The sequence below is a fragment of the Oncorhynchus mykiss genome, chromosome 8, assembly GCF_057628025.1.
Source record: "Oncorhynchus mykiss isolate SJ-2025 chromosome 8, ASM5762802v1, whole genome shotgun sequence".
NCBI lineage: Eukaryota > Metazoa > Chordata > Actinopteri > Salmoniformes > Salmonidae > Oncorhynchus > Oncorhynchus mykiss.
Window position 1 is genome coordinate 81,373,744 of NC_143029.1, and position 25,004 is coordinate 81,398,747.

A 25,004-nucleotide genomic window follows, 5' to 3' on the forward strand; every position below is an offset into this window, starting at 1 on the left:
TACTAGTCGCAAAAACAATGATTGTTAGGCAGCTTAAACTTCTTCAATTCAACCATTATTGGGGTAAAATACACATATTCATTTGTGAACAGATATCCATAACAACCACAATTCATCCGCAAGGCGCAAAAAGCTAAATGAGAGAGAAACAGTGTGATTAAATCATTGTGCTTTGCAGATGTTAATGATAACCGTATCGTCTGTAGGCTACACCACTGCTGTCATTTACCTCCAAGTGTTTATTCACATTGGATGTATAATCTTTGGATGCTGAGAGAAGACAACGCTTGGACCTACAAAAGCCTATTACTGCTCTTCTCCAGATATCCATCAAACACATTTGGTGTGTCATCATAGTGGTCTCTGACTTGTGGTCAGACTTGCTCAGGCAGAACAAATTGAAACCTGCGTGTTTTTTCACCGCAAACATCCTTTCTGAACTTAAAAGTAGCCTAATCCTAGAAGTAACCATCTAGTTTTTCTAAAGTATCTGTAATCTGATTACAATATTTTTGCAGGTAAAGTAAGAGATCACAGTTACAGTTTTTACCGTTTTTTGAAGTCAGTTATATGTAACTTCCTCCCCAACCCTGTATATCAAAGTTACAATGGAGTGTTGAGGAGGAGGAGTGGGATCTCCGTTATAGTCATTGTTACAATAGAGTGTGGAGGAGGAGGAGTGGGATCTCCGTTATAGTCATTGTTACTATAGAGTGTTGAGGAGGAGGAGTGGGATCTCCGTTATAGTCATTGTTACTATAGAGTGTTGAGGAGGAGGAGTGGGATCTCCGTTATAGTCATTGTTACTATAGAGTGTTGAGGAGGAGGAGTGGGATCTCCGTTATAGTCATTGTTACTATAGAGTGTTGAGGAGGAGGAGTGGGATCTCCGTTATAGTCATTGTTACTATAGAGTGTTGAGGAGGAGGAGTGGGATCTCCGTTATAGTCATTGTTACTATAGAGTGTTGAGGAGGAGGAGTGGGATCTCCGTTATAGTCATTGTTACTATAGAGTGTTGAGGAGGAGGAGTGGGATCTCCGTTATAGTCATTGTTACTATAGAGTGTTGAGGAGGAGGAGTGGGATCTCCGTTATAGTCATTGTTACTATAGAGTGTTGAGGAGGAGGAGTGGGATCTCCGTTATAGTCATTGTTACTATAGAGTGTTGAGGAGGAGGAGTGGGATCTCCGTTATAGTCATTGGCGCGAGTTTTCTCATGTCAATTAACTTGTGATATTCTTAGATTACTCATTATACTAATAAAGTCTGATGTAATCAACAAATATGATAGTCAGTTAAAAAAAAAGGTTAAAGGTACAAGACTGTGTACATATCTGTCTGTGTTGGCAAAATCACTACATATCCCATTGTCAGAGTTCCAAGCCCAGTCAGAAAGAGAAGAGAATTACAGAGAATTACACGGTTATATAAACGTCATGCCAGGGTAAGAATACACGAAACACAGCCCTTATTTTAAGTGCTTCTAAAATCCCAGATGGGAAAAATAAAATGGTGGAAAAACAATTGTAGCCATTTCCCTGTTTGACCTCTAGGTTTTATGGGTATTATGACTCATACTGTGATACTCTATACAGTAGCCCAAAATAGGTTGAAGGTAAAACAGTCATTGTAAAGCTTATAGGGGCATCTAGTGCCTCTTAGGGAAATTACAACTCATCTACACCCACACTACATTACATTCTGTAGGATGTGACCATACATATTACTATGTACCTCAATAGAAATTCATGCACACAGTAACACATGTTGGCTATTATGTATTACACACGTACATCATTCACATTATTTCAATAACAGAACAGTAAAATTGTCACAATACACATTTCTGTAAATTACATAATAAACATATTGGACGGTTTGAGATGCCCGTATCTTCTGTATCCTATTTTACCAGAGCTACATTCACTTTTCAATTTTGAAGTAAGACATTTGGTCTAAACCTTTTTAGAAATTAGGCTAAAGTGCAAAATCACACAAATATGGCCTTATAGTAGACTGTATTCGCCCATTAAAAATATATGTATTCTGATCATTCAAAATTTAGACATTCTATCTAAAACATCACCCTTACAAACATTCGAGGCAACCGTGCGACTGTAGTTGAGTTGGAGGAAGGGTGTGTGAGAGCGGAGGGGCTGAGGGCGGTGTGTATGACAATACCCCACCGCATCGGTGGCACATTTCAAGGCGCGCATCATCTCGAGGTCCAACCTCTTCCAAACGCAGTAATGATTGGGAAACTGACCACCGACAATTTCCCTTTATATCGGAACCTTTAAATGATGGCAGCCTTGGCAGGATGATATAAAAAAACGGGTTACCACGCAAGGTGACCCTTTAACTGACGGCATATATGGATTGGACCTCATCGCCAGGACAGACCTGGGGCGCGCCTGAAAGGTAACACACATTGTTCTAGAATGCGGCCTTGAATGATTGAATAGTGGAATGATTGAATAGTCTAATATTATTGTTGGCTTGGTTTTGGAATAAAGGTTTAATTTTCGAGGTGGTGGTTTCACAATTGCAGTGATTATTGAGGGTGAAATCGAAAATATTTACTGGAATTGTGTTCTACACAATAATTGATGCGCCCGCTTTACGTATAATTAAGGCCTTTCCCTTAACACATACTCAGCCTAATTATTAGGTGTTGTCAGCTGATTTGCGCCATGTCCTCAAAATTCACAAACCGACAATTTCTGGCCTATATATTGGCATCCTTATAAGATGCACATACCTATTGATATTGTCTTTTGTATAAATAAGAACACCATGTCATAAACTCCGGCGTCCTCTAACTATAGCCTATGTCAATTAGGTCATTAATTACATCTTATGGTTTATTTGGCAAGCTAAAGAGGATTGGGCGGTTTCCATACATTTACTTATCAATACATGGTTTGCTGTTGTACAGATGGCTATACCAATAGGGCGGTTAGAACGGCCTGCTAGTCACGTGACAACCCGATGTGCGCAATGTGTCATATTTGCATACTACAGCATCCTTTTTATAGTTTCTGCCAATTTGGAACTGAGGTTCTTAATGATAGGCTGCCCAATAAATTCACAAGACGAGAGAGACACAATCAGTGGAAACTGCTGAGCCAGTTAGGCCCGTATGTTATCTTCAAGGAGGTGTGGAAGAAACAGTGGCATGGCTCCTGTGATGTACCGTAGCTTAATTGTCCTGTTATTTAGAGCACATGCACACTGCCCTGAACATCACAGTTGTTCCTCATTTGGCGAGTCATGGGAGAATCAAAGTGGGCGGTTTGATTATTTAAAGTTAATTTAGAATTTGTAACCCCTATGCTAACAGTAATTTGGGTCTGAGCAGGCCCGGCACCAAGTATAAGCAAATTCGAAATTTGGTTGTGCATGGGTGTTTTTTCTCTTGTTATGTCAATCACTGATTAGCCATGTCAACTAAACATTTTTAGATTGGTAAATTAGTTTAGCCAGCTAGCTAAACTTGTATTAATCTTAGTTTAGCCAGCTAGCTAAACTTGTATTAATCTTAGTTTAGCCAGCTAGCTAAACTTGTATTAATCTTAGTTTAGCCAGCTATCTAAACTTGTATTAATCTTAGTTTAGCCAGCTAGCTAAACTTGTATTAATCTTAGTTTAGCCAGCTAGCTAAACTTGTATTAATCTTAGTTTAGCCAGCTAGCTAAACTTGTATTAATCTTAGTTTAACCAGCTAGCTAAACTTGTATTAATCTTAGTTTAGCCAGCTAGCTAAACTTGTATTAATCTTAGTTTAGCCAGCTATCTAAACTTGTATTATCATGGACAAATACCGACCAGGCACGAATGGCATGTGCCCAGGGACCATGACCTCCAGGGGGCCCCCGTTGATTTAGGTAGTCACTCTCACTCAGATATCATGAACATCAAATCAAATCAAATCAAATGTATTTATATAGCCCTTCGTACATCAGCTGATATCTCAAAGTGCTGTACAGAAACCCAGCCTAAAACCCCAAACAGCAAGCAATGCAGGTGTAGAAGCACGGTGGCTAGGAAAAACTCCCTAGAAAGGCCAAAACCTAGGAAGAAACCTAGAGAGGAACGAGGCTATGTGGGGTGGCCAGTCCTCTTCTGGCTGTGCCGGGTGGAGATTATAACAGAACATGGCCAAGATGTTCAAATGTTCATAAATGACCAGCATGGTCCAATAATAATAAGGCAGAACAGTTGAAACTGGAGCAGCAGCACGGCCAGGTGGACTGGGGACAGCAAGGAGTCATCATGTCAGGTAGTCCTGAGGCATGGTCCTAGGGCTCAGGTCCTCCGAGAGAGAGAAAGAAAGAGAGAAAGAGAGAATTAGAGAGAGCACACTTAAATTCACACAGGACACCGAATAGGACAGGAGAAGTACTCCAGATATAACAAACTGACCCTAGCCCCCCGACACATAAACTACTGCAGCATAAATACTGGAGGCTGAGACAGGAGGGGTCAGGAGACACTGTGGCCCCATCCGAGGACACCCCCGGACAGGGCCAAACAGGAAGGATATAACCCCACCCACTTTGCCAAAGCACAGCCCCCACACCACTACATGGCATAACATGGCATAAGTCTTGGCAAAATTGGTAGAATTGCAGGAAATTAGCTGTAAAACTGCAAAAAATGTCTCTGCCCGATGCAAAATTAGTATAATTGCATGAAATGTGTTTTAAAATTGCTAAACTTCTCTCCACCCCATGGCATAATGTGTAGAATTGCAGAAAGTTTGCTTTAAAACTGCAATTTGTTCTCTACTCCTCATGGCATAATGTGTAGAATTGCAGAAAGTTTGCTTTAAAACTGCAATTTGTTCTCTACTCCCCATGGCATAATGTGTAGAATTGCAGAAAGTTTGCTTTAAAACTGCAATTTGTTCTCTACTCCCCATGGCATAATGTGTAGAATTGCAGAAAGTTTGCTTTAAAACTGCAATATGTTCTCTACTCCCCATGGCATAATGTGTAGAATTGCAGGAAATTCACTTTAAAACAAAAACATTTCCTTCCACCGTCAACTAAAATAATTTACCCTCAAGGTGTGGGGGCCCCCAAACAAATCTTGCTTAGGGCCCCTGAAATGCTAGGGCTGGTCCTGGGTCTGAAAAGGGCCAGACTGTTTTGTTTATGTCCCACCAGTAGGGCCAGTGGACTACCATCTCACCAGTCTACAATCAGCAGCTCAGCTGTCCAAACACAACAAGGTTATTTTCTGAACCAGCAACTGATGGAGGCCTATGTAATCGTAGAACTGTGGCATGTGTGGAAGTTATTTCTACTTAATCAACTTGTTATTGTACTGCCTGTTAGGTAAGTCAACAATGCAATGTTACGGTATTATTTGCAGAAATACTAGTGTACTGCTACAAAGCTGGGTTTGTAGACTCACCCTCCCCCGTGAGGGTGAGTCCCTCTTGGCTTTAGGTAATAAGGAAGGCTATCCCTCATTTAGAAGTTAGCAGCTTTATCAGAAACCCAGTGGGGGTTCTGTGTGTGTGTGTGTGTGTGTGTGTCTTTTGTCTTTAATTAGTTCACAGTCTTATCTTTATTGAGGTTTACAGCCACTGATATCACCCCCCACTGGGTTTGTGTGTGTGTGTGTGTGTGTGTGTGTGTGTGTGTGTCCAGGGGCGGTCTGGCCATCTGGCATTCTGGGCAAATGTCAGATGGGCTGGTCCATTTTTAGCACAGTGGGTCTGTCAAACTTTTTTTGTGTGCATTGTTATAGTTTTCTGCTCCCGAGTAGCACAGCGTTCTAAGGCACTGCATCTCGGTGCTAGAGGTGTCACTACAGACCCTGGTTTGATTCCAGGCTGTATCACAACTGGCTGTGATTGGGATTCCCATAGGGAGGTGCACAATTGGCCCAGCGTGGTCTGGGTTTGGCCGGGGTAGGCCGTCATTGTAAATAAGAACGTGTTCTTAACTGACTAGTTAAATAAAGGTTAAATGAAGGGGAGGGTAACACTGAAAAGCAGCAGCTGTGTGATGTTAGTTTTGGGGGAGTAGCTGGATGTAGCAGAGAGTTGTGAAATCTCATGATTGGGTTAAACTCTAACCCCATGTGGCTGCCGCCCTGACCTCTATCTTCTTTTACCCTTCCTCACCCTGAATATCTCCCCCTCTCCCATAGAGGTGTTAATGGGGTACTGCTAAAATAAACAGGGATCTTTTGTGCCTGTGGCTATTCCTATGTTTCGTTTGAGAATGTATCAGGTACAGTGTGATGCCCAAAATGGTCCCGCTATATCTGTAAGGCAATATTGACCACAGAGAGACTCAAATATCTTTCTCTGTGTGTGTGTGTGTGTGTGTGTGTGTGTGTGTGTGTGTGTGTGTGTGTGTGTGTACATACTCACCGTGTCCCTCTTTGGGTTTTAGGGACAGTCCTGTGAAAGAGGAGTCTTCAGCCAGGAGCACAGGTCACATGACAGGTAAGGCCATTTTATTTGGACTTCCTAATAGTCCAAAAGCTTTGACTTCCTGATTGTCCAAAAGCTTTGACTTTCTGATTGTCCAAAAGATTTGACTTCCTGATTGTCCAAAAGATTTGACTTCCTGATTGTCCAAAAGCTTTGACTTCCTGATTGTCCAAAAGCTTTGACTTCCTGATTGTCCAAAAGCTTTGACTTCCTGATTGTCCAAAAGCTTTGACTTCCTGATTGTCTAAAAGCTTTGACTTTCTGATTGTCAGGAGGGTAAAGTAGTGAGTAAGTGATGCACACTTCATATAACAAAACAAAGCAAATGGAGCTTTACTTCTGAGGGTTTGAAACTTCCTCACTCGCACCACCGTCACCAAATTGCTCACCTGCTGCGGGCTACTTAATGGAATATAAAATGGCAGGGCAGTGTTGGGAGGAAATTTCAAATGTCTTTATTCTTTTGGAACTTCTGTTAGTGTAATGTTTACTCTTCATTTTTATTGTATATTTCACTTTTGTTTATTATCTACTTCACTTGCTTTGACAATGTTAACATATGTTTCCCATGCCAATAAAGCCCTTGAATTGAACTGAATTGACATACTGAGATGGTTCAGAATTCATTCAGGGCCATCACACTGCACTGTAATAACACTTTATGTAATTATTAACGTAATTACCATGAAATAAAAACAGTTTACAAGATTCGTATGTTCTCTCCCTTCAGATGTATGTAGTGATGAAACTGACAACTCACCTTCTCTCCAACCTCACACTCTGAGAGAGTTTGAACAGGTGAGCTCTCCTCTGTAATTTAATTATCCAATCTTTGTAGCCTCATTATATTAACTCATTGTCGCCATCGTGTGGGTTCATAATGTACTGTAATGAAGCAGACTGAAGACCAGTCTGTGAGGGATGATAAAGCCCGGATCTTACAGTAAATGATTCAGTCTGGATGTTACAGTAAATGATTCAGCCTGAATATTATAGTAAATGATTCAGTCTGGATGTTACAGCAAATGATACAGCTTGGACATTATTTGAAATGATTCAGTCTGGATGTTACAGTAAATTATTCAGTCTGGATGTTACAGTAAATGATTCAGTCTGGATGTTACAGTAAATGATTCAGTCTGGATGTTACAGTAAATGATTCAGTCTGGATGTTACAGTAAATGATTCAGTCTGGATGTTACAGTAAATGATTCAGTCTGGATGTTACAGTAAATTATTCAGTCTGGATGTTACAGTAAATTATTCAGCCTGAATATTATAGTAAAGGATTCAGTCTGGATGTTACAGCAAATGATACAGCTTGGACATTATTTGAAATGATTCAGTCTGGATGTTACAGTAAATTATTCAGCCTGAATATTATAGTAAAGGATGCAGTCTGGATGTTACAGCAAATGATTCAGTCTGGATGTTACAGTAAATTATTCAGCCTGAATATTATAGTAAAGGATTCAGTCTGGATGTTACAGCAAATGATACAGCTTGGACATTATTTGAAATGATTCAGTCTGGATGTTACAGTAAAGGATTCAGCCTGGATGTTACAGTAAATTATGATTCAGTCTGCTAAAATAACATTCTATACAACAGAAATCTGGATAAAACCTGTAAACCTCCAAATCAACTCTAGACCTGGAAGACAGTTTCACTGCTTGTTTTCTTTGTTCCTCTCTAATCGGGGACTGATTTAGACCTGAGACACCAGGTGGGTATAATTAATTATCAGGTAGAACAGATCTCGTAGGGTAAGGGTTGAATTCCCCTGACCTATAACTAAGAAGACCCTGTGCACTTCCTAACCATGTGACCAGAGAAAACTCTGAGCCCTAGTGACCAGGAACAACTCTGAACCCTAGTGACCAGGAACAACTCTGAGCCCTAGTGACCAGGAACAACTCTGAACCCTAGTGACCAGGAACAACTCTGAACCCTAGTGACCAGGAACAACTCTGAACCCTAGTGACCAGGAACAACTCTGAGCCCTAGTGACCAGGAACAACTCTGAATCCTAATGATCAGGTTGGCCATTCAGATCATGTGGAATATTGGAAAGTCTTTGTTTTGCAGATTCCTGTCTAAAGCACCTGCTCCAGGGAAACAGTCTTATAATCTCTCTCAAAGTCACAAAGTGGACGATTTCTGGACCCTGAATTCATGCCAAACACACACACACACATATACATATATACTGTATATTTAAAAAATAAACCTTTTTGTTTGACCCCACACCATGTGATATGAACACCTGTTTTTCAACAACACATACTTCTTTCTTTCTTTCCATTCTCCATCTCTTTAGCTTCGCCTCCTATACCAAACCCCACCACTCTGTCACTCACTTTATTCATCCTCCTCTCCTCCTCTCTTCCTCCCCAACTCTCTCATTCTCTAATCATTCTCAGCACCCTCAAAAACACTTTATAAACATTCCATGGTTCAAACACATTCTAGATCAGAATAGCTTAGTAATGGGAGTCATTCACAAGCCATTAAGCTTATTAAATGTAAATGTTCCTCCTTTCTGTTTTGGTGGCTTTGCTGCTCTGGTAAAATGGGATGTGTAGCCAGCTTCTCACCGAAGCAGAGGTTCCACTCTGAAAGAGGGACATGACCCAAAGCAACCCTCTCTTTCATGGGTGCCGGCGCTAGCTTCTCCAAGAAGTTACACCTCCACACATACACACACACCTTTTCTTATCAGAGGACGTGTGAGAGGAAGTGATTGTGTGTGAGGGTGAGGGTGAGGGCATGCCCTGGTGGCTGTTGTGCCACGTGTGTTGTTGTTTTTAAACGGGCAGCCGTGATGATGTCATCCTGGTGCTACGTGGCTGTTAAATAAGCTTGGTGCCTGGCCCGTGTCTCTGTGGTGAATTATTTAGGAAGTGTTTTGTAACTCTAGATATTAATGGACACAGTCACTGAATCTGCGGAGGGACGAGGTCCACTAATGATGATGTCATAGCTGCCCAGTCAGTTTGTCTGGGAGTCAGTCTATAGCAAAACATCCAGCTAGTCAGTCTGTATAGGCATACCCCCAAAATACGTGCAATGTCATTGACACCCCCCACCACCACATAAACTCAATTGCGTTATATTGAGACGGTGTTAGTATGTGACAAGGTTCGTAATGTTATTACAGGTGTATGTCCACAGAACAGATGTACAGTGCATTCGGAAAATATTCAGATCCCTTCACTTTTTCCACCTTTTGTTACTACATTTTTTCTCTACTCAATCTACACACAATACCGCATAATGACAAAGTGAAAACAAGTTTTCAGAACTTATTACAAATGTATTAAAAATAAAAACATGTACATAAGTTTTCAGACCCTTTTCTATAAGACTCAGGTACATTCTGTTTCCATTGGTTATCCTTGAGATGTTTCTACAACTCGATTGTAGTCCACCTGTGTTAAATTCAATTGATTGGACATGATGTGGAAAGGCACACACCTGTCTATATAAGGTTCCACTGTCGACAGTGCATGTCAGAGCAAAAACCAAGCCATGAGATCGATGGAATTGTCCGTAGAACTACAAGACAGGATTGTGTCGAGGCACAGATCTGGGGAAGGGGAACAAAACATTTCTGCAGCGTTGAAAGTCCCCAAGAACACAGTGGCCTCCATCATTTTCAAATGGAAGAAGTTTGGAACCACCAAGACTCTTCCTAGAGCTGGCAGCACGGCCAAACTGAGCAATCGGGGGAGGAGGGCCTTAGTCAGTGAGGTGAGCAAGAACCCAACGGTCACTTTGTCAGAGACACTCTGACAGAGACCTCTTGGAGTTTGCCAAAAGGCACTTAAAGGACTCTCAGACCATGATAAACAAGATTCTCTGGTCCGATGAAACCAAGATTGAAGACTTTGGCCTGAGAGCCAAGCGTCATGTCTGGAGGAAACCTGGCACCATCCCTACAGTGAAGCATGGTGGTGGTAGCATCATGCTGTGGGAATGTTTTTCAGCGGTAGGGACTGGGAGACTAGTCAGGATCGAGGGAAAGATAAACGGAGCAAAGTACAGAGAGATCCTTGATGAAAACTTTCTCCAGAGTGCTCCGGACCTTAGACTGATGTGAAGGTTCACCTTCCAACAGGACAACAACCCTAAGTACACAGCCAAGACAACGCAGGAGTGGCTTCGGGACAAGTCTCTGAATGTCCTTGAGTGGCCCAGCCAGACCCCGGACTTGAACCCGATCGAACATCTCTGGTGATACCTGAAAAAAAGCTGTGCAGCGATATTTCAGTCTTACATTTTTTTATACATTTGCAAACATTTATAAAAACCTGTTTTTGCGTTCTCATTATGGGGTATTGTGTGTAGATTGATGAGGGGAAAAAACAATTTAATCCATTTAGAAAGAGAAAATCATGATGAAAGTAGAGATATTTTTAGACCTTTTAGACCAATTTTAGACCTGTACAGTTCTGTAAGACCCTATGATATGTGAACCATACATGGTACAGGCAACATGTATGTCTAGACTCTGAAATTTTCACAATTTTTCACATGAATTTATTCCACATAAAAAGTACCCTTTTGGTTTGTGACACAAATGTAAAAAAGCATGTCAAACATCCTTCCTACAATGAAGTTTCTATGTGAGAATTGCCAGAACAATCTTAGATACCAAAACTATTTTGGGGCTATTCTGGCGTGGAATCGCTCAAGTCTTTAAAGTATGTACGCTTTTCTGTGCTTAGCTACATATAATAATTGATTGTGTTTGCAAGGTAGAGGACATCACCATATTACTGCCACCTACAGTATCTGGTGTCTTCAGGCAGGGTTGGAGCAAACACAGGATAGGTGCGGGTTTTCGTTCGTCCCTTGTAATTGATCGATGAATTAAGGTCACTAATTAGTCAGGAACTCCCCACACCTGGTTGTCTAGGGCTTAATTGAAAGGAAAAACCAAGAACCTGCAGACACTAGGCCCTCCATTGAATGAGTTTGACGCCCTTGTTTTACAGGGTCAGCCTTAGTAGTACGGCACCCCTGGAGCAAATTAGGATTAAGTGTCTTGCTCAAGGACACATCAAGAGATTTTTCACCTTGGGTATTCGAACCAGCAGCCTTTCAGTTACTGGCTTAACACTCTAACGACTAGGCTACCTGCCGCGGTTAACCACTTAGGGGTGGTTTTCAGGGCATACACAGTACATCCCTATAACATACCTGTTCTCTCCCCTCTCCACCCCCATTCTCTGCCTCGGAGGGACAGTCACTGTGAGATTGGCTCCCTATAAATAGCCCCACTGGCACAGAGCCATGCCTCCTATTACAGTCTCTGTCTCTACCTCTCAGATGATTCATTACACCCATTCGGCGAATTGAAATCTGTGGGGAACACAGACCATTGCGTATCATACTGTCTGTTGATCTCAATTGCAGATCTGAGCAAAAGGCACATTTGAATAGATTTTAATTTAGGATGCAGCCCTTATACACAAAGTACCTGTGCACCGACAGACAGACTGAGGAATAGACAGAGTTCTGTATTATGTTTATGTTGGCTGACACATTACAGAATAAGCACCCACTGTATGTTGTCAGAGTTCAGAGTTTCAGCTGGTCGTAAGGAGAGGAGTAAGGAGAGGGGACAGAGAGAGAGGATATGTACGACCATTCAGACCTCCCCGACTCTAGCACCTCTTTCTATTTACCTCTTTCAATTCAATTCAAGGGCTTTATTGTCATGGGAAACATATTTTAACATTGCTAAATCAAGTGAAGTAGATAATAAAGGAAAGTGAAATAAACAATAAAAAGTAAACATTGTAGTCACAGAAGTTCCAAAAGACAACTTAATGGGGCTCGTGGTAATGACTGGAGCGGAAGCTGTGGAATGGTATCAAATACATCAAAAACATGGTTTCCATTCCGTTCACTCCATTCCAGCCAATATTATTAGTTGTCCTCCCCTCAGCAGCCTCCACTGGATCTTCTTACATGTCAAGTGCGTGCTTACCCATGGAGCTTCTCCCCCCCCCCCCCCTCTCCATGCTGTCGGAGATTCCAGGCATGTCTGTTTCAGTAAAATAAGCTCCTGTGTTCGGCCTCCTTGGCTCCAGAACACACCATGGAGCCAGCATGGCCACAGCTCTGACCACCCGGGCTGCACCGCTAAACGGCCCAACACACTCCTCCTGTGTGTGTGGGTGTTTTAGTGTTAGTGTGTGTGTGTGTGTAGTTTCTCCATGGCTTCCTAGAGCTTAGGAAGTCACTTTCATTGTTTTCATCTTTTAGTTGTTTTTGCGTTGTGACACCGAGGACCGATATATTATGTCCACCGGGAAGAGGACATAACATGGCTAAAGGTTACCGGACTTTCTGATCTATATCATGGACATGTCAAACGGTTACCGTATTTTTTAATGGTTACCATATTTTTTAACGGTTACCGTATTTTCCCAATAACACGGCCATGTCAAATGGTTACCGTATTCTCTGACTTATAAGGGACATGTCTAACGGTTACCGTTGGTTTTAAAGTGACATGTCTAACGGTTACCGTACTCTGTCGCAGCATCTCAATGACCTGAAGAAGGAGAACTTCAGCCTCAAGCTCCGCATCTACTTCCTGGAGGAGAGGATCCTGCAGAAGTACGAGGACACCAGTGATCATGTCTACCGCACGGTGAGTGTGTGTGTGTGTGTGTGTGTGTGTGTCTGCATGCATGTCACAATGTTGGGAAAGGAGAGGTGGATGAAGTGGTGGAAGATGAAGGGTTTTGTCCATTATGTTAAAAGCAGCGGTAGGGTCAATCCTTTCTGTGTTCCAGTCAGTTCAGGCATTGAACAGAGCTGTAGATGTTCAACACACTAAGCACAGGCCATGCAGTCAGGTTAGTCTGTTGTCCTCTATGTTCACTGCCAGGTTACAGAGGGTACTTTCTAGTAGTAACAGTAGTGTTATTGTATAAGAATCAATTCAACTGACTGAGGAATTTAAATGGAATTGAGCCCAACTCTAGATGAAGGGAGGATGAGATGCGCTGATACAATGTTCTGTGTGTGTGTCCCTCTGAGGACATGGTACACATTCTTTCTCTATGATGTCATTGTCCTACAGTGGTCCCTGCTACAGGTTCATGGCTAGAAGGGATCCAGCTTTTGTCAAATTAACATCAAACTTGACTTTTCATAGCAGGTTAGGATAATTAACGTAGCAGGTTAGGAGTATTAGGTTAAGGTTTGGAAAAGGGTCAGGGTTAGCTAAAATGCACACAAAAAAGGACATTCATTTGACAAAAGCTTTATCTTCTAGCTATGATCCTGCTACAGGGAGCCATATAATGGGCATTTTAGACACTATCTACTCTGCTGGGGTTCCTCTGGTGTGATTCCTCTGCTGGGGTTCCTCTGGTGTGGTTGTGTGTTCTGTCTGGTGTCTATGAGTAGAATGTAGTGCTCGTTTGACAACTTAAATGTACAAAGAGAGATATCATTAATAAAATGCATGTCAATCTCTCCTGGCTCAAAGTAGAGGAGAGATTTACTTTATCACTACTTGTATTTGTGAGAAGAATTGACATGTTGAATGCACTGAGCTGTCTGTTTAAACTACTAGCACACAGCTCGGACACCCATGCATACTTCCCAAGACATGCCACCAGAGGTCTCTTCACAGTCCCCAAGTCCAGAATAGACTATGGGAGGCGCACGGTACTACATAGAGCCATGACTACATAGAACTCTATTCCACAGTACTACATAGAGCCTTGACTACATAGAACTCTATTCCACAGTACTACATAGAGCCATGACTACATGGAACTCTATTCCACAGTACTACATAGAGCCATGACTACATATAACTCTATTCCACAGTACTACATAGAGCCATGACTACATGGAACTCTATTCCACAGTACTACATAGAGCCATGACTACATAGAACTCTATTCCACAGTACTACATAGAGCCATGACTACATAGAACTCTATTCCACATCAGGTAACTGATGCAAGCAGTAGAATCAGATTTTAAAAAACAGATAAAAATACACCTTATGGAACAGTGGGACTGTGAAGATACATAGGCACAGACACACACACATTATATTAGGCCATATGGCATTAGTGCATAAGCCTAAACTTTAGGGTGTAACTGTATGCGCGCACAATAGCCTGCTACTCACCACATGCTTTTGGGAACGGATAGAAAAAGTTAACGTAAATCCACGGAGGCTAAAAGGACAATGTCGAAGTTCAATTCAATAAAAGGAAAGGTGCGAAATGGAGGGTTGAAAATAAAGAGAAGGGAGGGACAGAAAAGTCATGTTTGGGAAAGATTTGGTGAAATGGTAAAAGAGGATGATAGCAGTGTGATGATTGTGAGGCGCTACAAATTGGACAGTCACAAGATGGGACTTCAACTAGGCCTATGGTACAGTGGTTTGTCCTTTAAAAGTTGCAGCGTACTGCAGCACAGCTTGCATGGTGCCGCAGAATTCTATGGCACGTTATTTAAGTGTGAACTACTGGTACCATTAATGCTAGTTAGTGCTAATTTGACCACCAGAGGGCATCTCTGAGAAGCAAAGTGAACGATTGTAATCTGAATAAAGGCCAAAATAATATTTGTAAAGGCCAAAACATTTATTTCTGTTTTTAGGGGGAGAGAAACGCTGGGCCAATTGTGTACCACCCTATGAGACTCCCAATCACAGTCAGATGTGATACATAATAATACTTTTTGTGGTATTATTTGTTTTGTCTTTTCTGCTGGATTAAACTGAAATTGCAACCAATTACGGCCAGTTGTGATACAGCCAACCTAACTTAGATATACATTTGATGATAGAACTCTCCCCCTACCCTCCTTCCATGCTAGTCTATTGTCCAGCTACCTGCTAATAGCCATAATGGCGCTGTACAACGTGACCGTGTGTGTTTGAAAGAGTATTTTCTAGTAAGCAAACATTTGTTTACCTTCATTAGACAACTTTGTTCCAATATTTCTGCAATTCAGTGATATTTAATCCCATAGTAATTCGATATGGATCCATAACTAAATAAACATTGGCATTTTGAAAGAGTATTATTATAATTATTTTATTAAAGAAAACATAAAGATGCAAATTATTAGTTACATTGTTTTAGTTTGAACGTGCAGACTGGCACTAAGAACAGATGAAAAGCTTCCCTAGTCAACGGCAATTTTAGTGCAACGCCCCTTAAAGTGTTGCAATGTGCTACCCACTGTGGCGGGGTGGGGTTTCACCCCCTCTCCCCCATGGGCTAGGTCTGTCTTATGTGCGCGGCTCTGCGGCCCATCCTGTGCCCCCTGCCCTCGTGCCTTGAACCTCATGCGCTTTCAGTGGATACAGCTGGAGAATTGCAAGGCAAATTATTGCGTGCCACTCGGGAGCCATGACCAATATATATTGTCCTGCTCCTAACAGGGTTAATAATATATCTGTGAGAATATCCAAGGGGCTTTTATATAATTCAAAATAATAATAATAATCACTTTATTTAAAAAATAACAATATTTTGGAGATGACTTCGTTCTCACATAACGTCAAATGAGCGAGAAAAAGGCCATTCTTGAACATGGGGCGAGACATTGTTACTAATTTGTAAATATAGCCAGTTTATTTAGAATGATTTATTTATGTTTTTAGTGGGAGAGAAACCAAAAACCTACAGTCATCTCACAGTCAAGGCCAGCACAGGTATTGAACCAGCATCTGTAGCAATACAGCTTACACTGCTACGCAGTTTTATTTATTTTCTTTATAAAAAAATGTATTTAACCTGGTAGGCTAGTTGAGAACACCTTTATTTAACCAGGTAGGCTAGTTGAGAACACCTTTATTTAACCAGGTAGGCTAGTTGAGAACACCTTTATTTAACCAGGTAGGCTAGTTGAGAACACCTTTATTTAACCAGGTAGGCTAGTTGAGAACACCTTTATTTAACCTGGTAGGCTAGTTGAGAACACCTTTATTTAACCAGGTAGGCTAGTTGAGAACACCTTTATTTAACCAGGTAGGCTAGTTGAGAACACCTTTATTTAACCTGGTAGGCTAGTTGAGAACACCTTTATTTAACCAGGTAGGCTAGTTGAGAACACCTTTATTTAACCAGGTAGGCTAGTTGAGAACACCTTTATTTAACCTGGTAGGCTAGTTGAGAACACCTTTATTTAACCAGGTAGGCTAGTTGAGAACACCTTTATTTAACCAGGTAGGCTAGTTGAGAACACCTTTATTTAACCAGGTAGGCTAGTTGAGAACACCTTTATTTAACCAGGTAGGCTAGTTGAGAACACCTTTATTTAACCAGGTAGGCTAGTTGAGAACACCTTTATTTAACCAGGTAGGCTAGTTGAGAACACCTTTATTTAACCAGGTAGGCTAGTTGAGAACACCTTTATTTAACCAGGTAGGCTAGTTGAGAACACCTTTATTTAACCAGGTAGGCTAGTTGAGAACACCTTTATTTAACCAGGTAGGCTAGTTGAGAACACCTTTATTTAACCAGGTAGGCTAGTTGAGAACACCTTTATTTAACCAGGTAGGCTAGTTGAGAACACCTTTATTTAACCAGGTAGGCTAGTTGAGAACACCTTTATTTAACCAGGTAGGCTAGTTGAGAACACCTTTATTTAACCAGGTAGGCTAGTTGAGAACACCTTTATTTAACCAGGTAGGCTAGTTGAGAACAAGTTCTCATTTGCAACTGCGCCCTGACCAAGATAAAGCACAGCAATTCGACACATACAACAACACAGAGTTACACATGTAATAAACAAAACAAAACAGTCAATAATACAGTGGAACAAAAGAAAACAAAAAGTCTATATACAGTGAGTGCAAATGAGGTAAGAAAAGTGAGTTAAGGCAATAAATAGGCCATGGTGGCGAAGTAATTACAAAATAGCAATTAAACACTGGAATGGTAGATGTGCAGAAGATGAATGTGCAAGTAGAGATACTGGGGTGCAAAGGAGCAAGATAAATAAATAAATACAGTATGGGGATGAGGTAGATAGATGGGCTGTTTACAGATGGGCTATGTACAGGTGCAGTGATCTATGAGCTGCTCTGACAGCTGGTGCTTAAAGCTAGTGAGGGAGATATGAGTCTCCAGCTTCAGTGATTTTTGAGGTTCGTTCCAGTCATTGGCAGCAGAGAACTGGAAGAGAAGCCAGCCAAAGGAGGAATTGGCTTTGGGGGTGACCAGTGAGATATACCTGCTTGAGCGCGTGTGAGTGCTGGAGCGCGTACGAGTGGGTGCTCCTATTGTGACCAATGAGCTGAGATAAGGCAGGGCTTTACCTAGCAGAGACTTGTAGATAACCTGTAGCCAGTGGGTTTGGCGACGAGTATGAAGCGAGGGCCAATCAACAAGAGCGTACAGGTCGCAGTGGTGGGTAGTGTATGGGGCTTTGGTGACAAAATGGATGGCACTGTGATAGACTGCATCCTATTTGTTGAGTAGAGTGTTGGAGGCTATTTTACAGATGACATCGCCAAAGTTGAAAATCAGTAGGATGGTCAGTTTTACGAGTGTATGTTTGGCTGCATGAGTGAAGGATGCTTTGTTTCGATACAGGAAGTCGATTCTAGATTTAATTTTGGATTTGAGATGCTTAATGTGAGTCTGGAAGGAGAGTTTACAGTCTAACCAGACACCTAGGTATTTGTAGTTGTCCACGTATTCTAAGTCAGAGCCGTCCAGAGTAGTGATGCTGGACGGGCGGGCAGGTGCGGGCAGTGATTGATTGAAAAGCATGCATTTAGTTTTAGTTGCATTTAAGAGCAGTTGGAGACCACGGAAGGAGACTTGTATGGCATTGAAGCTCGACTGGAGGTTAGTGTCCAAAGAGGGGACAGAAGTATACAGAATGGTGTCGTCTGCGTAGAGGTGGATCAGAGAATCACCAGCAGCAAGAGCGACATCATTGATGTATACAGAGAAGAGAGTCGTCCTGAGAATTGAATCCTGTGGCACCCCCATAAAGACTGCCAGAGGTCCGGACAACAGGCCCTCCGATTTGACACACTGAACTTTATCAGAGAAGTAGTTGGTGTACCAGGCGAGGCAATCATTTGAGAAACCAAGGCTGTCGAGTCTGCCAATAAGAATGTGGTGATTGACAGAGTCGAAAGCCTTGGCCAGGTCGATGAATACTCCTGCACAGTAATGTCTCGTATCGATGGCGGTTATGATGTCATTTAGGACCTTGAGCGTGGCTGAGGTGCACCCATGACCAGCTCGGAAACCAGATTGCACAGCGGAGAAGGTACGGTGGGATTCGAAATGGTCGTTAATCTGTTTGTTAACTTGGCTTTCGAAGACCTTAGAAAGACAGGGTAGCATTGATATAGGTCTGGAGCAGTTTGGGTCTAGAGTCCCCCTTTGAAGAGGGGGATGACCGCGGCAGCTGTCCAATCTTTGGGAATCTCAGACGATACGAAAGAGAGGTTGAACTATTAGGCTAGTAATAGTGGCTGCAACAATTTCAGCAGATAATTTTAGAAAGAGAGGGTCCAGAATGTCTAGCCCGGCTGATTTGTAGAGGTCCAGATTTTGCAGCGCTTTCAGAACATCAGCTATCTGAATTTGGGTGAAGAAGAAATGGTGGGGGCTTTGGCGGGTTGCTGTGGAGGGTGCAGGGCTGTTTACCGGGGTAGGGGTAGCCAGGTGGAAAGCATGGCCAGCCGTAGAGAAATGCTTATTGAAATTCTCAATTATAGTAGGTTTATCGGTGGTAACAGTGTTTCCTAGCCTCAGAGCAGTGGGCAGCTGGGAGGAAGTGCTCTTATTCTCCATGGACTTTACGGTGTCCCAGAACTTTATGGAGTTTGTACTACAGGATGCAAATTTCAGTTTGAAAAAGCTAGCCTTAGCTTTCCTAACTGCCTGTGTATATTTGTTCCTAACTTCCCTGAAAAGTTGCATATCACGGGGGCTATTCGATGCTAATACAGAACGCCTCAGGATGTTTTTGTGCTGGTCAAGGGCAGACAGGTTTGGAGTGAACCAAGGACTAAATCTATTCCTAGTTCTACATTTTTTTGAATGGGGCATGCTTTTTTAAGATGGTGAGGAAGGCACTTTTAAAGAATAACCAGGCATCCTTTACTGACGGGATGAGGTCAATGTCATTCCAGGATACCCCGGCTAGGTCGATTAGAAAGGCCTGCTCGCATAAGTGTTTTAGGAAGCGTTTGACAGTGATGAGGGGTGATCGTTTGGTCGCAGACCCATTACGGATGAAGGCAATGAGGCAGTGATCGCTGAGATCTTGATTGAAAACAGCAGAGGTGTATTTGGAGGGTGAGTTAGTTAGGATGATATCTATGAGGGTGCCTGTGTTTACGGATTTGGGGTTGTACATGGTAGGTTCATTGATCATTTGTGTGAGATTGAGGGCATCAAGTTTAGATTGTAGGATGGCTGGGGTGTTAAGCATGTCCCAGTTTAGGTCACCTAACAGCACAAGCTCAGAAGATAGATGGGGGGCAATCAATTCACATATGGTGTCGAGGGCACAGCTGGGGGCAGAGGGTGGTCTATAGCAAGCGGCAACAGTGAGAGACTTGTTTCTGGAAAGGTGCATTTTTAGAAGTAGAAGCTTGATTTGGGTACAGACCTGGATATTAAGACAGAACTCTGCAGGCTATCTTTTCAGTAGATTGCAACACCGCCCCCTTTGGCAGTTCTATCTTGGCGGAAAATGTTATAGTTGGGGATGGAGATTTCAGGGATTTGGGTTGTTTTCCTAAGCCAGAATTCAGATACGGCTAAGACATCCGGGTTGGCAGAGTGTGCTAAAGCAGTGAGTAAAACAAACTTAGGGAGTAGGCTTCTAATGTTAACATGCATGAAACCAAGGCTTTATGGTTGTAGAAGTCAACAAATGAGAGCACCTGGGGAGTGGGAGATGAGCTAGGCACTGCAGGAGTCTCCCGCCTGTCCGGTGCTGCCGGAATCTCCCGTCCATTCGGGACCCATTGCTAGGGTCCCCAGCCCGAGGTCGGCGGCGAGGGTCGCCGCTCGAAAGAGGCCACAGAGGCGGTTGAGGAGGCGGACAAAGACTATGGTGGAGTGGGGTCCACGTTCAGGACTGTTCGTTTGTCGTGTATTGTTTTTTGTTTCAGTATTCATTCTTTATTAAATTACAACGCTGCACCTTGGTCCTCTCTTTCTCCCGACAACAACCGTTACAATAATGACAAAAGCGAAGCTACATGTATCTAATTATAGACATGTTTACTGAAAAATAACCTTCCAAAATGGAGGAAATTATAAGCAGAAACATATCAAAATCAGGCAACAAAAAACAATCCTGCAACCCCTGTCAAAAAATCATCCTGCCGTCTTTGACTGTAGCTTATAGCATATTGTCTATATTTGTGGGTTAGGGTTGGGTGCGGGCCTTTTTCCTTCCTTTTTTACTATCCTTGTGAGGACCTTTGGAACCCACCCACGCATACACACACACACACACACACACCGCTCTTAGGCTGGTCTCACCCTCAGGTTGGCACACAGACAGCTCCTAATCCCAGGGAAAGGGCAGCAGTCTGGGGTATGAGATGGTAGCCTGCTGCCTCATCTGACTTCCGAGATGCATGTTAAAAGGGGGTGTGAGGGGAGGGTGTGTGAGCTCATATATACACTACATTACCGAAAGTATGTGGACACCGGCTCATCCAACATCTCATTCCAAAATCATGGGCATTAACATGGAGTTGGTCCCCCCTTTTCTGCTATAACAGCCTCCACTCTTCTGGGAAGGCTTTCCACTAGATGTCTGAACATTGCTGCTATAACAGCCTCCAGTCTTCTGGGAAGGCTTTCCACTAGATGTCTGAACATTGCTGCTATAACAGCCTCCACTCTTCTGGGAAGGCTTTCCACTAGATGTCTGAACATTGCTGCGGGCATTTGTTTCTACTCAGCCACAAGAACCTTAGTGAGGTTGGCAACTGATGTTGGGCGATTAGGCTTGGCTCACAGTCGGCGTTCCAATTTATCCCAAAGGTGTTTGATGGGGTTGAGGTCAGGGCTCTGTGCATGCCAGTCAAGTTCTTCCACGCTGATCTCAACAAACTATTTCTGTATGGACCTCGCTTTGTGAACGACGGAATTGTCATGCTGAAACTGGAGCAGGCCTTCCCCAAACTGTTGCCACAAAGTTGGAAGCACAAAATAATTTAGAATAAGGGTATTCAACTCTTTTTTAAATTTTTAATTTTTACCCCTTTTTCTCCCCAATTTCGTGGTATCCAATTGTTAGTAGCTACTATCTTGTCTCATCGCTACAACTCCCGTACGGGCTCGGGAGAGACGAAGGTTGAAAGTCATGCGTCCTCCGATACACAATCCAACCAAGGCGCACTGCTTCTTAACACAGCGCGCATCCAACCCGGAAGCCAGCTGCACCAATGTGTCGGAGGAAACACCGTGCACCTGGCAACCTTGGTTAGCACGCACTGCGCCCAGCCCGCCACAGGTGTCGCTGGTTTGCGATTAGACAAGGATATCCCTACCGGCCATGCCCTCCCTAACCCGGACGACGATAGCCCAATTGTGTGTCGCCCCACGGACCTCCCGGTCTCAGCCGGTTACGACAGAGCCTGGGCACGAACCCAGAGTCTCTGGTGGCACAAAAAAATATACCACGGCTGTCAGCCAAGCTGAAGTACAGTGCCCTTAACCACTGCACCACTCAACTCTTACCCTAAGAGGTCTGGAGCCTGTTGCTTTTCTGTTCTACCTGTTAATTAATTGCAGAAACCTGGTGTCACTGGTCTAAATAAGTCCCTGATTAGAGGGGAACAATGAAAAAATGCAGTGGAACTGGCTTTGAGGTGCAGAGTTGAGTTTGAGGGCTCTAGAATGTCATTGTATTGCTGTAGCGTTAAGATTTCCCTTCACAGAAACTAGCCCAAACCATGAAAAACAGCCCCAGACCACTATGCCTCCTCCACCAGACGTTACAATTGAATTCTGGCAGGTGGTGTCCTCCTGGCATCCGCCAAACCTAGATTTTACCGTCAGGAAGGTGGCATCCTATGACGGTGCTACATTGAAAGTCACTGAGCTCTTCAGTAAAGACATTCTACTGCCAATGTTGGTCTATGGAGATTGTATGGCTGTGTGCTCGATTTCATACACCTGTCAGAAAGGGGTGTTGCTGAAATAGCCAAATCCACTCATTTGAAGGGGTGTCCACATACTTTTGTATATATAGTGTATGTGTGAGTGGGGGTGTGCGTGTGTGTGTGTGTTTGTGTGTTCTTGGTGTGTGTGTATGTGTAAGGTGACTCTGTGAGCCAGCTGTTGTCTGGGTGCGTATGGAAATGGTAAAATCCATTATTGGTCCCTTCTCCAGAATCCCTATAGGCCACCACTCCAGAGAGTTAAAGAGATTAATGTGCGTGGCTATGTGCTGTGTGTTTGTATGTGTGTGTTTGTATGTTTTCATGCTTGCTTTCATCTGTGTGTGAGTGTCTGATTGTGTGTGTCTACATTCTTCCAATACATTATTCTTCAGCCCTTAATCTCCTCCCTGATCATCAGTAAACCTCTGATTTGAGAATCATGCAAACAAGATGGCTGATATGATTCAAATAAACAAGATGGCTGATATGATTCAAATAAGCAAGATGGCTGACCTTATCCAAATTAACAAGATGGCTAACCTTATCCAAATAACAAGATGGCTGATCTGATCCAAATAAACAAGACCTGAATGTGCTCTGACTCATCCTCTATCGTGCATGCCACAGCTAATTGAGTAGAAAGAGGTTTGACCAAACTGACACTTTCATGTTTTATCATGTTATAATTAAGCAATATGCATGAGGGGGTGTGGAATATGGCCAATATACCACAGCTAAGGGCTGTTCTTAAGCACGATGCAACGCGGAGTGCCTGGATACAGCCCTTATCCAAGGTATATTGGCCATATACCACAAACCCCCAAGGGGGTAATACCCGTGGTGTACGTTCTGATATACCACGGCTGTCAGCCAATCAACATTCACTGCTCGAACCACCCGGTTTATAATTACCATTAGTAACCATTATAATTACTATTCACAAAATAATAATTCAAGGAATATTATTCTGAAGTATGAGGACTACGGTTTGTATCCATTTAAACGTAGTCATATTTATTACAGTTACACAATAAGAATACAATTGACAAATAGTACATACCAGAAGTCTTCCATTTTTTATACATTTTTTATTTCACCTTTATTTAACCAGGTAGGCCAGATCACCTTTATTTAACCAGGTAGGTCAGATCACCTTTATTTAACCAGGTAGGCCAGTTGAGAACAAGTTCTCATTTATAACTGCGACCTGGCCAGGATAAAGCAAAGTAGTGTGACATAAACATCAACACAGAGTTACACATGGGATAAACAAACCTACAGTCAATAACACAATATAAAAAGTATATGTACAGTGTGTACAAATGTAGTACGATTAGGGAGGTAAGGCAATAAATATGCCATAGAGGCTAAATAATTACAATTTAGCATTAACACTGGAGTGATAGATGTGCAGATGATGATGTGCATGTAGAGATACTAGGGTGCATAAAAGCAACAACAACAAAAATAACAATATGAGGATGAGGCAGTTGGGTGTGCTATTTACAGATGGGCTGTGTACAGGTACAGTGATCGGTAAGCTGCTCTGACAGCTGATGCTTAAAGTTAGAGAGGGAGATATAAGTCTCCAGCTTCAGTGATTTTTTGCAATTCGTTCCAGTCATTGGCAGCAGAGAACTGGAAGGAAAGGCGGCCAAAGGAAGTGTTGGCTTTGGGGGTGACCAGTGAAATATATCTGCTGGAGCGTGTGCTATGGGTGGGTGTTGCTATGGTGACCAGTGAGCTGAGATAAGGTGGGGCTTTACCTAGCAAAGACTTAGATGACCTGGATGACCTGGAGCCAGTGGGTTTGGTGCCGAATATGTAGCGAGGGCCAGCCAACGAGAGCAGTGGTGGGTAGTACATGGGGCTTTGGTGACCAAACGGATGGCACTGTGATAGACTACATCCAATTTGTTGAGTAGAGTGTTGGAGATTATTTTGTAAATGACATCGCCGAAGTCAAGGATCGGTAGGATAATCAGTTCTACGAGGGTATGTTTGGCAGCATGAGTGAAGGATGCTTTGTTTTGCGAAATAGGAAGCCAGTTCTAGATTTAAAATTGGATTGGAGATGCTTAATGTGAGTCTGGAAGGAGAGTTTACAGTCTAACCAGACACCTAGGTATTTGTAGTTGTTCACTTATGCTAAGTCAGAACCGTCCAGAGTAGTGATGCTGGTTGGGCGGGTGCGGACAGCAATCGGTTGAAGAGCATGCATTTAGTTTTACTTGGAGTTGGAGGCCACGGAAGGAGTGTTGCATGGCATTGAAGCTTGTTTGGAGGTTTGTTAACACAGTGTGGTGGATCAGAGAATCAGCAGCAGCAAGAGTGACATCATTGATATATACAGAGAAAAGAGTCGGCCCGAGAATTGAACCCTGTGGCACCCC

At 42.7% G+C, this 25,004-nt stretch overlaps 1 protein-coding gene across 12 annotated transcripts in view; it reads left to right on the top strand.

Annotated features, from left to right (window-relative positions):
• The first annotated feature begins 2,103 nt into the window (after positions 1–2,103).
• LOC110530721 (myomegalin) overlaps positions 2,104–25,004 on the top strand; it is a 122,880-nt gene continuing 99,979 nt past the window's right edge. For 6 of the 12 annotated variants that reach the window (XM_036986403.2, XM_090182767.1, XM_090182776.1 and 3 more), the window contains exons 1-4: positions 5,179–5,343; positions 6,415–6,467; positions 7,186–7,253; positions 13,012–13,122. In XM_036986403.2, coding sequence (XP_036842298.2) covers positions 5,261–5,343; positions 6,415–6,467; positions 7,186–7,253; positions 13,012–13,122 — 315 coding nt within the window. In that variant the 5' untranslated portion in view covers positions 5,179–5,260. Of the gene's footprint in view, positions 2,423–5,178; positions 5,344–6,414; positions 6,468–7,185; positions 7,254–11,271; positions 13,123–25,004 lie in introns of those variants that run through there. The other 6 variants (XM_090182770.1, XM_090182777.1, XM_090182771.1 and 3 more) reach the window with 2 other exon arrangements.